The sequence below is a fragment of the Rhinoderma darwinii genome, chromosome 4 (assembly GCF_050947455.1).
Source record: "Rhinoderma darwinii isolate aRhiDar2 chromosome 4, aRhiDar2.hap1, whole genome shotgun sequence".
Classification (NCBI taxonomy): domain Eukaryota; kingdom Metazoa; phylum Chordata; class Amphibia; order Anura; family Rhinodermatidae; genus Rhinoderma; species Rhinoderma darwinii.
Window position 1 is genome coordinate 151273498 of NC_134690.1, and position 17649 is coordinate 151291146.

The 17649-nt window shown below is 41.2% G+C and overlaps 1 protein-coding gene across 1 annotated transcript in view; it reads right to left on the reverse strand.

Annotated features, from left to right (window-relative positions):
* LOC142759490 (T-kininogen 2-like) overlaps positions 1-10520 on the reverse strand; it is a 42699-nt gene extending 32179 nt beyond the window's left edge. Inside the window, exons 1-3 of the mRNA XM_075861696.1 lie at positions 10183-10520; positions 7749-7859; positions 5717-5804 (exon numbers count right to left, since the gene is read on the reverse strand). Coding sequence (XP_075717811.1) covers positions 5717-5804; positions 7749-7859; positions 10183-10377 — 394 coding nt within the window. The 5' untranslated portion in view covers positions 10378-10520. The remainder of the gene's footprint in view (positions 1-5716; positions 5805-7748; positions 7860-10182) is intronic.
* Positions 10521-17649: the final 7129 nt, after the last annotated feature.

The window sequence follows — 17649 nt, forward strand, 5'->3', positions numbered from 1 at the left end:
ATTGAGCAGGGAAAAGAACTAAGTGCAAATTTGTTGGAGGGAAATTACTTTGACACCCCTACGGAAGCTAATTTAAAGTTGTTACTTCAGGCCCAAGAGGAATATAAGGCCCGGTTAATCGAGAAAGCACAAAATAAATTATTTTTCTTGGGGCAGAAAAATTTCTGTGAATCAGGAACACCAAATAAACTATTAATGAGTATCATTAAAAATCAAAGTCAGAAGAGTAATATTTTGGCAATTCTTGATAAGAGAGGGAATATGATTAAGCAAGATTATGAAATTAGATCAGAATTCTTGAATTATTATTCAGAATTGTATTGCTCCGGAAAAAAATTGGAGCTCTTTCTAGATTCAATGTCTTTCTCACCCTTGTCTGTTATTCAGAAAGATGAGTTGGATCGACCAATCTGCCTGGAAGAATTAAGAAATACATTGACTAGTGTTAAAGGAAATACAGCTCCAGGTTTGGATGGTTTCCCATTTGAACTGTATAGAACATTTGGGGAAGAACTATTACCTGCCCTGTTAAAAACATTGGGTTCGGTAGTAGTAGAGTGCAGATTGCCAAGTTCAATGGTAGAAGCTAATATAGCTTTGATATTGAAACCAGGTAAATGCCCGGAAAGAATGGAATCTTACAGACCTATTTCCCTATTGAATACTGATGCTAAACTTTTCGCCAAAGTGTTGGCGGGAAGGTTAGCTAAAGTAATCTCTACTGTAGTACATAGTGATCAGCAGGGATTTATTTCTGGTAGAACGGTCAACCAGTGTGTCTGTCGGGTATTTGGGAATATTCAAGTTACACCAGGAGAGGTCCCCCGTTCCATTCTGTCTCTTGATGCAGTTAAAGCATTTGACAGAGTGGAGTGGGGCTATTTATGGGCAATCATGAGAAACCAAGGTTTTGGAGAATCTTTTATAGGAATGGTTAAATTATTATATAATGGTCCTAGAGCAAACATTAACATAAATGGTGAGAGCTCAGAATTTTTCAATTTAAGTAGGGGTACAAGACAGGGTTGTCCTCTTTCTCCCCTACTCTTTGCATTGGCAATGGAACCTCTCGCCTGTTTGATCAGAGAGGATGAAAATATTGTGGGTTTTGGAGCTAAGGGGGAAGAGGATAAAATTATTTTATATGCTGACGACCTGCTATTTTTTTTTTTTCGAACCCGGAAGAAAAATTGGATTATGTTATATCTATTATTCAAAGATTTGGATTCTATTCTGGTCTAAAGATCAATTGGGAAAAATCCATATTAATGCCACTAGATAAAAGTGATTTAGTATTACAAAAAAAAATTTGAATCATATATCCAGGAGAAAGCTTTAGATATTTGGGTACAGAAATTTCAAATAATATAAAAGTATTTTTGGATTATAATTTTTTCCCCGTTATAAAAGAAATGGAAATAAATAAATAAAAATATGGAACGAATTGCTAATATCAAAAGCCAATAAAATTGTCTTGATTAAAACAGTGTTGATCCCTAAACTTTTATGTGTTTTTGGGGTTACCCTGGTATGTATACAAGATAAATATTTTAAGAAAACCATAACTATCTTTAATAACCTGAATGGGGAAGGAAGAGAGTTCGGATTAAGCTAGATTACTTATGTCCTTCAAGAGAACAAGTAGGACTAGAATTTCCAGATATTCGAGTATATTACTTAGCAGCACAATTACAATACATACAAGAATGGGATAAGGTCGAGTTCTTACAATGGTTGATCACTAACATTAAAGGAACAGTGTCACCAAAATTTTTTTTTTAATATGTTAAAGATGTTAGTGCTTTATTAAAAACGTTTGGATTAATTTGTGTGTTTGTGTGTTACTTTTTTTTATTTTTACACTTTTTCTTCCCTATGGGGGTTGCCATTTTTTTTCCATTTCTGTATGTGTCGATTAACGACACATACAGACATGGAATACGGCAGCTCCAGTCCCATAGGGACTGCGAACGGGGCCCGTTCCATCCACTATCGTGTACGCCGCTGTGTGGGAGGTTAGACCGTTCAAACCCCTCGTTTCTCCCGGCACTAGCCAGGATAAAGGAGGGGGGGATTCTGAGAGCTCACTAGAGCGAGGGATTTTTACCCAATTTTGCAGCATAAAGCAATGTGGTTGCTTTACCACATGCAATGCTGCAATTTTGGGAATGGCTCCATCTAGTGACCAGCAATGGGAAATATTATAAATTGAATCCAAATTATAATATTTCCTGACCCGTGAAAAAAAAAAAAAAATTAGAACAATGTTTAATCACCTACACACTAATTGTTTAACTAAAAAAAAAAAACATGTTTTGCTGGCAACACATTCCCTTTAAAGGCCGCTTTTCAGATATTTATGAGGTGTTAGAATCTGGTCAATTAAAATCTGGAGTTATGGAAAAAATGTTGACGACACAACTCTTGAATGAATGCTGGAATAGTTTAAGAAACATGACTGGTCGAAATGTTTTTTTACCCTTTTCCCCATTATGGCATAATCTTAATATAGAAGAATATAAGGCTATCCCAGAGTTACCATTGTTAAAACTTAGAGGGATTAGATATGTACTAGATATAATGGAAGCAGGAAAAATCAAAACATGGGAAAAATTATCAGTTGATTATGACTTGACGGAGAAGGAAAGATTCTCCTATATTCAATTAAAGCACGCATTTCATCAATTTAACCCCTTAAAGGGAATGTGTGGTTAGCAAAAAAAATAAATATTTTTTTATTTAAACAATTAGTGTGTGGGTGATTAAACATTGTTCAAATTTTTTTATTTTTTTTCACGAGTCAGGAAATATTCTAAATTGGATTCAATTGGATTCTAATTTAGAATATTTACCATTTCTGGTCACTAGATGGAGCCATTCCCAAAATTACAGCATTGCATGTGGAAAAGCAACCACATTGCTTTATGCTGCAAAATTGGGTAAAAAGCCCTCGCTCTAGTGAGCTCTCAGCATCCCCCCCTCCTTTATCCTGGCTAGTGCCGGGATAAACGAGGGGATTGAACAGTCTAACCTCCTACACTGTGTGTCGCCATTTTTTGAGCTAACACACAGTGTAGTAGGTTTACATACAGTAGTAAACACACACAAACACGAACATACATAGAAATCTCTTACCTGCTCCTGCCGCCGCGGCTCCCTCCGGCCCGTCCGCTCCGTCTGCTGCCGCTGGTCCAAGTGCACAAGTCCGGAAGCCGCGACCGTAAGTAGTAATCTTACTGTCCGGCCGCGACTTCCGGTCCACAAGAAAATGGCGCCGGACGGCGCGCATTTCAAATTGGACTGTGTGGGAGCGGCGCATGCGCCGTTCCCACACAGACGGCGTACATTGAAGTGGATGGAACGGGCCCCGTTCGCAGTCCCTATGGGACTGGAGCTGCCGTATTCCATGTCTGTATGTGTCGTTAATCGACACATACAGAAATGGAAAAAAAAATGGCAGCCCCCATAGGGAAGAAAAAGTGTAAAAATAAGAAAAAGTAACACACAAACACACAAATTAATCCAAACGTTTTTAATAAAGCACTAACATCTTTAACATATTAAAAAAAAATGTGTGGTAACACTGTTCCTTTAAGGACACGGCCAATTTTGGCCTTGAGGACAGAGCAATTTTTTTTACATTTCCCTCTTTGCATCCCAACGCTCATAACGCTTTTATTTTTTGTACGACGTAGTTGTATGAGACTTTGTTTTTTGCGGGACAAGTTGTACTTTATGTACGTACCATTTTTTGGTACAAATACATTATCGTTTAATTTCTATAAATTTTTAATTAGATTAAAATGCAGAAAAAAAGCAGTTGCGCAGCAGTTTTAATATTTATTTTTTTACACCATACACCGATCATCATAAATAATGTTATACATTTGTTGTACAGGTTGTTACGGTCGTGGCGATACCAAATATGTCTATATTATTTCATGTTTTGGGACTTATATTTTAAAAAGTTTATTTATTATAAAAAATGTGTGTTTCTGTGTATTTTATTTACTTTTTATTTATTTATTTACCATTATTTTTTTTTACATTCTTTTAACTTTTTCTTTTAATCCCATAAAGGGATTTATCATTTTGATTTTGATTTTGTAACTGTAATGTACTGGCATAGATCTATATGCCAGTACATTAGCCTGTTACTGATTGTACACAGGCAGTTGTTAGGGCATACCTCAGTATGCCCTAACAGGAAATATGTTCAGACAGCCCTGGGGTCCTTCACTGGACCCTGGGCTGTCTGGCCATATGAGTTGTGGGCTTTGATCGCGTCACAGTTATTTTCTGTGACGCGATCAATGTGCAGTCCCCTCTCTTTGAAAGCCGCGATCTGCTTTCATCGCGGCGTTCAAAGGGTTAACAGCGGAGAGAAGATGTTTCTCTCCTCTCCGCTGTCAGAGCGGGGCCATGGCTGTGTATTACAGCCGTTGCCCCGCTCTCGATCGCACACACAGAGGACTGTCACACAGGACGAGTATGCTCGCCCTAATGCGCGAAGTGCTCGCCGCTCAGGACGAGCATGCTCGTCCTGTGTCGGCAACCAGTTAAAGATAGCAATCCTCTCAATAAAGACCATATGGATGACTTTTACAAAAAACTGAGAGAATACAAATGTGAAAAAATCCTCCCTCCAGGTTATATAAATCCCTGATGGAAATGTCAAGGAAAATAAAATGTAATTGTGTTATAAAATGAGAGAAGGAATTGAATAACGATTGTGTTCTTGATTGGAACATAATATTTCAAAATATTTGTAAAGTATCGATAAGCATGAACCATCAGCTTATTCAGTTCAATTTGATACATAGGCTTTACTATACGCCAGCACTTTTGAGTAAGTTCTCCATTAATAAAGCTTCTAACTGCCCCAGATGTGGTGCAGCGTAAGCAAACTATTTGCACATGCTATGGAATTTTATTAAGATTGCTGATTACTGGGATAGAATTATTTTTTTTTTTTTTGAAAAATAGATCCAGATATAGTGTTTCAACCCCAACTAGTACTGCTGGGTGATGATTCCGAATTAAATATTTCTAAGGAAAAAAATGTGGATTAATAAAACTATTATTTATTGCAAAATTACTAATAGTTAGAAAGTGGATATCTAGCTCCCCACCGGAGGTTAATGCTTTGGTAAATAATGTGAAAATTATAATGAAATATGAGAAAATCTATAATCAAGGCAAACACTGTAAAACCTATTAGGGGGAGTGGTAAAATTTTTTGGATCTTTTGTTGTTCTCTTCAACCAAGATCGGTCTTGAGAGGGTGGGGAGGGTGGGGGTGGGAGTAGGAGGAAATGTTAAAAATATGTGTATAGTTGTATTTTCTTTATTCCTTACTTGTATGGAATTTTATATTGTATTGAATAAACATTACAAAAAATAATAAATAAATAAATAATGTTGTTTTACCTAAATATATAAACATTTAGGGGGAGATTTGTTTACACTGGCTTTTCATAAAACCACAATACATTGGAATAAGGTGCGCCAAACTTATTCAGATGCATAGATTTGCCCAAAATTTTAGGTGTAAAACCGCAAAAACAGAAAAAGTTGCAAATTATTATGCAAATATTCTGTGCACCATAATTCGTGACTTTTCAATGCCAGTATTTTGGCGCCATTGCAATAATAAAATTTCCCCTTAGTGTCCACATATAATGTGGAATTGCTTATGCTATTATTTTTTACATACCTTTTGTAGTAGAACAGTTTTGGGAAATAATGTCATTACTTTTTGATTCTGCGTTGATTAGAACATGTGCTGAGCATTCACCATAGTCCTGGGCAGAGATAAAAAGGATTATTAAAAAAAGGTTCCAGAAACAGTGCCACTTTTGTCCATGGCTGTGTCTGGTATTGCAACTCAACACCACTGACTACAATGGGACTGAGCTGCAATACCAGTATAACAGACGCAACCCAGTTGCGTAACTAGGAAAGACTGGGCCCCATAGCAAACTTTTGACTGGGGCCCCCTCCCCTGGGTGTCACACAACCCCCCCTTATAGATAGTGCCTTTTTTACAGCCCCCCCTGTAGATAACGCCATACAGCCCCCATTGTAGATAACGCCATACAGCCCCCCTGTAGATAAAACCATACAGCCCCCCTCTAGATAACACCATACAGCCCCCCTCTGTAGATAGCGCCATACATCCCCCTGTAGATAATGCCATACAGTCCCCCTGTAGATAATGCCTACAGCCCCCTTTGTAGATATCTACAGAGGGGGCTGTATGGCGTTATCTACAAAGGGGGCTGTATGGCGTTATCTACAGGGGGGACTCTGTATGGCGTTCTCTACAGCGGGAGCTGTATGGCGTTATCTACAGGGGAGCTGTATGGCGTTATCTACAGGGGGCTGTATGGCGTTCTCTACAGAGGGGCTGTATGGCGTTCTCTACAGAGGGGGCTGTATGGCGTTCTCTACAGAGGGGCAGTATGGCGTTCTCTACAGAGGCGGCTGTGTGGCGTTCTCTACAGAGGGGGCTGTATGGCGTTATCTACAGAGGGGGCTGTATGGCGTTCTCTACAGAGGGGGCTGTATGGCGTTATCTACAGGGGGGGGGCTGTATGGTGTTATCTACAGAGGGGGCTGTATGGCGTTATCTACAGAGGGGGCTGTATGGCGTTCCCTACAGGGGGGGGCTGTATGGCGTTCTCTACAGTGGGGGCTGTATGGCGTTATCTACAGAGGGGGCTGTATGGCGTTCTCTAGAGAGGGGGATGTATGGCAATCTCTACAAGAGGGGGCTGTATGGCGTTCTCTACAGAGGGGGCCTTTTTTACAGCCCCCCTGGATATACGCCATACAGCCCCCCCCTGTAGGGAACGCCATACAGCCCCCCTGTAGGGAACGCCATACAGCCCCCCCTGTAGGGAACGCCATACAGCCCCCCCCTGTAGGGAACGCCATACAGCCCCCCCCCTGTAGGGAACGCCATACAGCGTCCCCCCTCCCAAAAAAATGCGACCTACTGCGTGTCCTACAAAAGACATGTATCCCCTATCCACAGGATAGGGGATACATGTGTGATCGCTGGCAGCGATAGGGAGAACGGGGGACCGAAAGTCCCCTGAAGTTCTCCATGACTAACCTCTGACTTCTGGCGTCTGCGCAGCTCAATAAAAATGAAAGGAGCGCTGGTCACGCATGCGCACAAACGCGACCGGCGCTCCATTCATTTCTACGGAGCTGCCGACACAGAACCCGGAAGTCAAAGGTTTGTGATGGAGAACTTCAGGGGACTTTCAGTCCCCCATTCTCCCTATCAATGCCAGCGATCACACATGTATCTCCTATCCTGTGGATAGGGGATACATGTCTTTTGTTTAATGGCAGAGCGGGGAGATACCTCCCCGCTCTGCCGTATTCGTGTTCAGTGGCGTCGCGCTGTAGCAGCCATAGCGGCTGCTAGCGGCGTGTCCGGCCATGGTGTGGGCCCGTGCCGGCGGGCGACACGGGCCCCCTCATGCCGCGGGCCCCGTAGCAGCCGCTACGGATGCTACGGCGGTAGTTACGCCACTGATGCAACCCTTACTGTTTCTAAAACAAAAAGAGATACAATATTTCTAATCTCATACAACTCTTGATAATATTATATATTTTTTTAATTTCATATGAGACGTATATGTTTTTTGTTCTTTACATACATTTAGTAGACATGGTCCTTGTGTAGCTTACAAATAATAATATTAAAAGCTAGTAAATTGACCCAGACTTACAGCTTCATTGACTTTGAAGGCGCATCTTTGCCAATATATGCCATTTTTTACTTGACACGTACTTTCCTGTATCTTGAAGCTGAGAAAAATATGTACTCTGCCAGTTTCTTCCTGGATAGAAAAAAATGGAAATCCAACAAACATGTTGTGCACTGTTCTTTCTTTATCTTGTGGGATAAAAAATGCAAACAGATACCCCATTATACACCCAATTCTGACTGTAAACAAGCTCCTCCCCATATTCTCACGTAAACACAACAGTCCCGAAACATACCCCACTTATAGATATTCCCCAACATTATGTATATGAGCAGGGCTCTTAAAGAGGCTCTGTCACCACATTATAAGTGCCCTATCTCCTACATAATGTGATCGGCGCTGTAATGTAGATTACAGCAGTGTTTTTTATTTAGAAAAATGATCATTTTTGACGGAGTTATAACCTATTTTAGCTTTATGCTAATGACTTTCTTAAAGAGGCTCTGTTACCACATTATAAGTGGCCTATATTTTACATAATGTGATCGGCGCTGTAATGTAGATTACAGCAGTGTTTTTTTATTTAGAAAAACGATCATTTTTGAGTTATGACCTATTTTAGCTTTATGCTAATGAGTTTCTTAATAGACAACTGGGCGTGTTTTACTTTTTGACCAAGTGGGCGTTGTGGAGAGAAGTGTATGATGCTGACTAATCAGTGACCAATCAGCATCATACACTTCTCTCCATTCATTTAGTCAGCACATAGTGATCTTACTAGATCACTATGTGCAGCCACATACACACACACTAACGCTATTTAAGTGTCCTGAGAGTTAATAGACATCACTACCAGCCAGGACGCGATGTCTATTCACAAACCTGAAACTTCAGTAACGTTTGTGTGTGATTTACAGCACAGCACATCAAGATCACGCTGGGCTGTCTTTTACAGCGTAATCTCATAAATCCCACACAAACGTTACCGAAGTGTCGGGATTCTGAATAGGCAAACAAAAATTAACAAGGAGGCAGCACTTCCAAAAATGTAACAGCCTTTAATCACCCATGGGATTAAAGGCTGTTACATTTTTGGAAGTACTGCCTCCTTGTCCATTTTTGTTTGCCTGATATTGAGGACCGTGAACCAGGTTCTGTGGAGGCGTGCACCCTTCTGGTGGTCCAGTGCTGTGGTAACTTTCTACTTCGGGATTCTGAATAGACATCACGTCCTGGCTGGTAGTGATGTCCAGTGGCGAAACTACCGCTGTAGCAGCCGTAGCGGCTGCTACGGGGCCCGCAGAATGAGGGGGCCCATGCCACCCGCCGGCAGGGGCCCCCATGACCGGTGACTCCGCTAGCAGCTGCTATGGCTGCTATAGCATGACGCCACTGAAGGGGTTGTTTCTACAAAAGCCAATAGTAGAACAATGCAAAAAGAAAGACAAAACCTCTATACGGATTGTCTTTCTATTTTGCATTATAACACAAAACCATGAATTTTACCATTATCCAAATCATATCTGCATATTGTCTATGAATTTAGAAGAGGCTTAGCCGCTGTAGGTGCTGAGGTAGCAGTCGCATATGGGCCTGGTCCCAAGGGCCCCTCTGACACATAAGAAGACACCAGTATAATAAATGCCACATGATGGGTGGTGGGGACTCTGTTACAAATTTTGTGCTTGGGCTCAGAAGCTTAATGTACAACTCTGGGATGTAGTAAAGTAGTTTATACATCGAGGTTGCTGCATGATATAAATCACAGTATCTTTTACGTAGCTTTAATAAACCAATGTAAACATTCCCTGACAATACCAGTATAAACATTTCTACACAAGGTATATACAGGAGAGTATCTTATCCTAAAGGGTACGGGTGATGTCCAGTCATGTCTCCCTAGCAATATTGGTGTAAAAATCCTTATGTCATGACAACATTTTACCAGATATTACGTCTCTTCGGTACATTCTATTACTTACTTCTTTAGAAAAAGTGTGAAAAACTCATTATAGTCACTGAATATATATATATATATATATATATATATATATGGGTGAGTAAATAAGAATGAATATTCCATATTCTATCGTTGATGTTATGTAAGTTTGCCATTTCAGAAATGTATTAACGTTATTTGCCCCCTTACCGGTCTCATTATTAATTTCCGTATTTATCTATTAAGCACCAACATACTCAAGAAGATTTTACACAGAATGCACTCCCATCAGTCCCAATCGCCAGTGAATCTCTAGAGTCAATGTTTTAGGAAAATGACTGAGCTAAGCGTTTGTTGAAAACCTATGCACACATAAAGAAAAAATATAAACTCCATGCAGATAAGTTAAGGCTGAAACCCATGGCAATGCGAGCCACCATGCCACCCTTTCCATGTCTCATGTCTAATGCTGTGCACCATATTATCAGCTATATTCCATACAATGACATATACTACCTTCTTCCTGGCCTTTGTGATTCTGTACAGGACAAATTGATTTCCATCTTCTTTTTCATCATTGAATGACCTCAGCACCAAATCTGCTGCCTGAAAAACATTTTGGTCATTGCAATCTGCCTCATCAGTAGAAGCCTGGTTAGCGGAACTTAGGAGACAGTATGAGCAGAGAAGCACAACGGGCAGGAGCCTCATTTCAGCCACTGATTCCCTCGAATAATGGATACTGCTTAGGGGACTGTGGGCATGTGAATTCTAGGCAATCATCAAGAGGGGCAGAAGGCAAACAAAGCACTTGCTGGATAGAGAATAGTCAATAAACTCTGAGGACAGATGTTACCCAATCCACCCAATGCAAACGGCAGTGTAGGTTTAAATAAACAGTTCTGCCAGGGGGTTGTGCATTCTTTGAAGGTTGTTCAGCTCAACTGACAGGGTCCATAGTGTGTAAAATTGTGCAACATTAGTACTAGTCCTTTTATAATATATATTACTATTATACATTATATTTTACTACTACTTCCAGGTTTTATCTGGAAATTCTGTCTAAGCATTTAAGCACACATTCACTAATCTGGATAAAAACAAACTGGGACAGATTTTGCAATACTATCTGAAAGTAAGACAGATAAAACCACGCCAGACAAGCAGGATCTGTGCCAAATTTTGCGCATGCCGCATGATACATTTAGCTCAACTCGCCAGACATGTTAGAAACTTCTCTTCCTTATGCCACCTCTTGACACTAATATTTTGCCCCAAAATAAGAGCACATGCTGTTCATAAATCTGGAGCATTTTACGGCTCCCTTTAGCCACACCACTTTTTTCTGACACTTTTTAAAACTGTTGAGGGCGGCGTAAAACGTGTCAAAAATATAGACAAAATTTGGTACGTAACTCTTTGCTTAGTAAATCTCTGTCATATCATTGCATCTACAATAATTTGCTGTAGTTGTTTTTAAAACCCATTCGTAACCGCTCTTTATAGGCTGCTCCTACCTGTAATAATCTGGGATGGACGCCCCTGCTGCCAATAAAATACATAAACCTTCGGGCAGGAAGCAGTGCATGCTGCTGTGTCTCCCTGGCACCCTATGGCGCACATACCATATATGCAACTTGTTAATCTAGTGCAAGAAAAAGGGAATAAGGAATTGGGTAAGGGCGATGCTGAAAATAAAATATAACTTTTATTAGTATACTTTAAGATAAATTATTAGTTACATAGTTACATAGTTACATAGTTACATAGTTAGTACGGCTGAAAAAAGACACATGTCCATCAAGTTCAACCAAGGGAAGGGAAAAGGGAAGGAAAAATTTCTACACATAGGAGCTAATATTTTTTTGTTCTAGGAAATTATCTAACCCTTTTTTAAAGCCATCTACTGTCCCTGCTGTGACCAGCTCCTGCGGTAGGCTATTCCATAAATTCACCGTTCTTACTGTAAAGAAGCCTTGTCGCCTCTGCAGCTTGAACCTTTTTTTCTCCAGACGGAGGGAGTGCCCCCTTGTTTTTTGAGCGGGTTTTACAAGGAACAGGATATCACCATATTTTTTGTATGTGCCATTAATATATTTATATAAGTTAATCATGTCCCCCCTTAGTCGTCTTTTTTCAAGGCTAAATAGGTTTAATTCTTTCAATCTTTCCTCATAACTTAAATTCTCCATGCCCCTTATTAGCTTCGTTGCTCTTCTTTGTATTTTTTCCAACTCCAGGGCATCCTTTCTATGAACTGGAGCCCAGAACTGAACTGCATATTCTAGATGAGGCCTCACTAATGCTTTGTAAAGTGGCATTATTACATCCCTGTCCCGCGAGTCCATGCCTCTTTTAATACACGACAATATCCTGCTGGCCTTTGAAGCAGCTGATTGACACTGCATGCTGTTATTGAGTTTATGATTTACAAGTACACCCAGATCCTTCTCAACAAGTGAATCCGCCAGTGTAGCGCCCCCTAGGACATATGATGCATGCAGGTTGTTGGTACCCAGATGCATAACTTTACATTTATCTACATTAAACTTCATTTGCCAAGTGGACGCCCAAACACTTAGTTTGTTTAAATCTGCCTGTAATTCATGAACATCTTCCATAGTCTGAACTATATTACATAGCTTGGTGTCATCTGCAAAAATAGAAATAGTGCTATTAATCCCTTCCTCTATATCATTAATAAATAAGTTGAATAATAGTGGTCCCAGCACTGAACCCTGGGGTACACCACTTATAACCGGTGACCATTCAGAGAAGGAATCATTGACCACAACTCTCTGGATACGGTCCTTGAGCCAATTCTCAATCCAATTACAAACTATATTTTCTAAACCTATAGTCCTTAATTTACCCATTAGGCGTCTATGGGGGACAGTGTCAAATGCCTTTGCAAAGTCCAAAAACACTAAATCCACAGCGGCCCCTCTGTCTAGACTTCTGCTCACCTCTTCATAAAAACAGATTAGGTTAGTTTGACAACTTCTGTCCTTAGTAAAACCGTGCTGGCTGTCACTTATAATGCTATTTATTGTCACATAATCCTGTATATAGTCCCTCAATAGCCCCTCAAACATTTTCCCCACGATGGATGTTAAGCTTACTGGTCTATAATTACCTGGGGAAGACCTAGAGCCCTTTTTGAAAATAGGCACCACATTTGCCCTGCGCCAGTCCCTTGGCACTATACCAGTCACTAGAGATTCTCTGAATATTATGAAAAGGGGGACAGAAATAACTGAACTAAGCTCTTTAAGAATTCTAGGGTGTAACCCATCTGGTCCCGGAGCCTTGTGCACATTTATTTTATTTAATTTAGCTTGGACCATCTCTACATTCATCCAATTCAGTATATCAACTGATATATTAACAGCACTGGCACCGGCTACATCAGCTGCTCTTTCTTCTGTTGTATATACAGAGCTAAAGAACCCATTTAGTAACTCTGCCTTCTCTTGATCCCCTGTGATCAACTCCCCATTACCATTATCTAGGGGTCCTACATGTTCAGACCTTGGCTTTTTTGCATTTATATGCTTGAAGAATTTTTTAGGATTTGTTTTACTATCCTTGGCCACCTGCCTTTCATTTTGTATTTTTGCTAATTTTATTACATTTTTACAGATTTTATTAAGCTCTTTATATTTTACAAAGACTACAGCTGTACCCTCAGATTTGTATTTTTTAAATGCCCTTTTTTTGTCATGTATTGCCCCTTTCACAGAAGGTGTAAGCCATGTGGGGTTTAATTTGAGTCGTTTATACTTATTACCTGTAGGAATAAATTTTGCACTATAATAACTCAAAGTAGATTTGAAAATCTCCCATTTATCATTTGTTCCATTATTTGACATTAGTTCTTCCCAGTCTATATCCTGAATTGCAGCCCTCATCCTGGGGAAATTGGCTTTCTTAAAATTAAATGTTTTTGCCCTCCCAGCCTGCGTTTGTTTTTTACAGTATAGGTAAAATGTAACTATATTGTGATCACTGTTACCGAGGTTTTCACGAACATTGACATTCCCAACAAGATCTGCATTATTAGAAATGACCAGATCCAACAGAGCTTCACCTCTAGTCGGGTCTTCCACAAACTGGCCCATAAAATTTTCCTGCAACAGGTTGAGGAAATGTCTCCCCTTTGCAGTTGAAGCCGAACCATGACACCAATTAATATCCCGGAAATTAAAATCTCCCATTATCACTACAGTACCCGCCTGTGCAGCCCGCTCCATCTGTTTATATATGTGACCTTCCATCTCCTCAGTTATATTGGGGGGTCTATAGATTACACCAAAAGTAATTTTTTCAGTGTTTACCTCCCTTTCTAGTTCCACCCACAAGGTTTCAACCTCCTCACAATCTTCACCCACTATTGTCTCTTTCACACTCGCCTTCATATCACTTCTCACATACAGACATACACCACCACCTTTCCTATTTGTCCTGTCTTTACGAAAAAGTGTAAAACCCTGTAGATTTACAGCCCAGTCATGTGAAGAGTCCAGCCATGTTTCAGCAACACCAACTATATCTATATTTTCTTCCAGTATCAAGGCCTCCAGCTCCCCCATTTTGCTTGCTAGACTTCTGGCATTTGTGAACATACACTTTAACTTGCCTGTCAGTTTTTCACTTTTTTTATCAGAAATGTGATTTGACATTAATCGGTCCTTTTTATTTACACTGATGTTTTGTAACGAAAGGATCTCCTTATCTTGTTGTCTAGTCCTATCCCCACATTCTGTTTCTCCCCCCACCAATATAGTCTGACCCCTCTCTAACCTGGCTACCCCTTTTTTTTCTACATTGACCTCCCTCCTCAGCCCTAGTTTAAATACTCCGCCACCCCAGCTAGTTGCAATTAAAAATCTGTTGTAAAAATCACAAGCTGTAATTTGTTGTGGATTTGACAGCGTTTCCGTCATTAAAACTGTAGTAAATCCGCAGCTGCAATTAAAGTTTTCTACAATTAATGCTTCATACTATGTTTAACTTTCACACTAAATCCACAGCTAAAATTGCTGCGACAATAATTCTGATGAAACAAATGCGATTATTTACATTGATGTCTGAATAATCATCTGTAACTGTTACTGTCGATAAGACCCTGTTTCTATCATGCTACTTTTGTGTTTTGCACTTATGTTTAATAAAATAAAAATGATTGACAGAAAGAAAACCACTGTGGAAAATCCAAAATAATTTCCGCAGCTACATTGCGTTTCAGCAGCAATATGCGCATCAAAAACTGACTATTTGCTGCAGATTTCTGTGACTGATTTCCATGCAGATTTAAATGATTTCGCTACAAATTTTCTGTTGCACATGCTGACAGTACCCCTGACTGAGGTACTGAATAAAAGCTGTCACTGATCATCTGGTACAGAATGCTGGCTGTAACCAGGGTTGCCAACCGTCCGTAAATTTATGGACAGTCCACAAAAGTAGGTGTTTTTTTCTGCCGTCCGTAGCATCCGGCAGAAAAAAGCATTTTCCTTATTTTCCCGGAACTTCGCACTGCGCATGCGCCAAAATGTACATGCACAGAGCAAAGGAATAGTAGGCCGCGGCCAGGCATATTTTCAGATTCCGCTTGCCTTCTGCAGAACCTGAAATTATGCAGGCCGGCCGCAAGCAAGTGAGGTCGGTGCTGGGAGTGGTCCAAGCCAGTCATCTGACCTGTCACCCGACCTCTCTTTAGCTACATGACGTCAGGTGACTCAGGTCAGGTGACAGGGCTGGTCCACCCCTGGGCCGTCACCGACCCCAGTCAGAAGTGGAACGCCGCCGCTGCATGACCTGACCTCCTCGGCTCCTCCTAACTGTAAATCATATCAGGCAGAGCGGAGAGTGGTAGGCTATCACTAACGCTCTCCGCTCTGTTTGCAGTGTGGTGTTTTTTTCAAGGGGGGCAGTGTGGTGCTATTTTCAAGGGGGGGCAGTGGTACTATATTCAAGGTGGGGCTGTGTGGTGCTATTTTCAAGGGGGGGCTGTGGTGCTATTTTCAACAGGGGCTGTGGTGCTATTTTCAAGGGGAGCTGTGTGGCGCTCTTTACAAGGCAAGCTGTGTGTGGTGCTATCTGCAGGGGGCACGGTTACTGAAGGGGCACTTTTATTTTGTCGAGCACTGAGGGATCATTATTACTGTCTGGGGCACTGTGGGTTACGAGTTTGTTTAGAGGATGGGGTATAGGTGGGGAGGTTGCTGAAAAAGCGAGAAACCAACATGTCTGTGTCAAATTCTGCAGAGACGAGTCGTGGCTGGAATAAGTCGTCACAGCGATCTAGGCCGGATGGAGAAAAAAAGGGAAAGTGAACGACTCTAATCCGAGAAAACATCACCTGAGTTAGCGGGGGAAAGCTACAAGCGGAGCTGTAATTGGTGAGTCATTACTAGCACACTGCACAGTCCACAGACAACTTTTGTAATTTGTCGGCAGAAATTTAGATCTGTCCGTGATTTTTAGCTCAGTTGTCCAGAAATTTCTGAAGTGGAGGTTGGCAACTCTGGCTGTAACACTGATCGCTAATTATTTGATGCTAAATGTTTTCTTTACCACACAAAGTAGTATGGGCGTACATATCATAGAGCCAGTCTGTGCGGCTGCTATGGGGCTGCTAAAGAGAGAGAGGGCCCATACCGAGTCGGTCTTGTCCTTAATTTAATGGGTGATGAGAACCTGCACAGGAATATGGCTTCTGCAGGTGATGCATTGCCAAGGAAGTGGAAATTGTACTTGAGTCATAAAAATTAGATTTCAATTTTTCAAATCAGCATTGAAATGCTGTGGATTTGTTGCAGCTTTTCATTGCAGATTTCACTCTTTGCAATTCATTGGGTGAAATCTGTCGTGCATCTGCAACAAAATCTGCACGTATCACCATATTTCCCAACTTTCAAACATTGCCAAGAGGTGCCTCCCCACAGTATAATGCCCCCATAGAACCCCACACACAGTATAATGCTCCTATAGCTGCCCCCACACAGTATAATCCCCCATAGTGCCTCCCACACAGTATAATGCCAAATAGCTGCTTCCATACCCATATAGATGCACCCATACAGTATAATGCCCACACAGATGCCCCCATACACTATAATACCCCATAGCTGCCCCCATACAGTATAGTGCCAACACAGATGCTCCCATGCAGTATAATGCCCCATGCCTGCCTCCATACAGTCTAATGCCCCATATCTGCCCCATACAGCATATTGCTCCCTAGCTGCCTCCATACAGTATAATGTCCCCATAGCTTCCAGTATACAGTATAATTCCCCATTAGCTGCCACATACAGTATAATGCCCCATAGCTGCCCCCAAACAGTATAATGTCTCATTAGTTGCCTCCATACAGTATAATACCCCCATACAGTATAATGCCCCCTTGGCTTCCCCATACAGTATTATGCCCCCCATAGCTCTCCCATTCACTATAATGTCCCCATAGCTGCCCCATACAGTATAATGTCCCCTAGTTGCCACCATACAGTATAATGCACCCCTAGCAGATGCCCCCTTACAGTATAATGCCCCCTTTGCAGGTGGCCGCATACAGCATAATGCCCCGTTGACTGCCCCATACAGTACAATGCCTCCATAGCTGCCCCCATACAGTATAATGCCCCCATAGCTGCCCCATACAGTATAATGTCCCCTTAGCTGCTCCTATACAGTATAATGCCCCCTTTGCAGGTGCCCCCATACAGTATAATGCCCCCTTAGCAGGTGCCTCCATACAGTATAATGCCCCATAGTGCCTAGTAAAAAATAAATAAAATAAATACTTACCTAGCCCAACGACGAGTGGAGGAGATCCCTCTTCTCCTCCGCTCTGTGTTATGAGTGGCTCAGTGAAGTCAGGCACGATGACGTCACTGCATCAGGCCTGTATATGGCGAGCTGATCACAGCTGAATGCAAAGTAGGCAGGTGACGGTTCCCTGCTTCAGCATTGGAT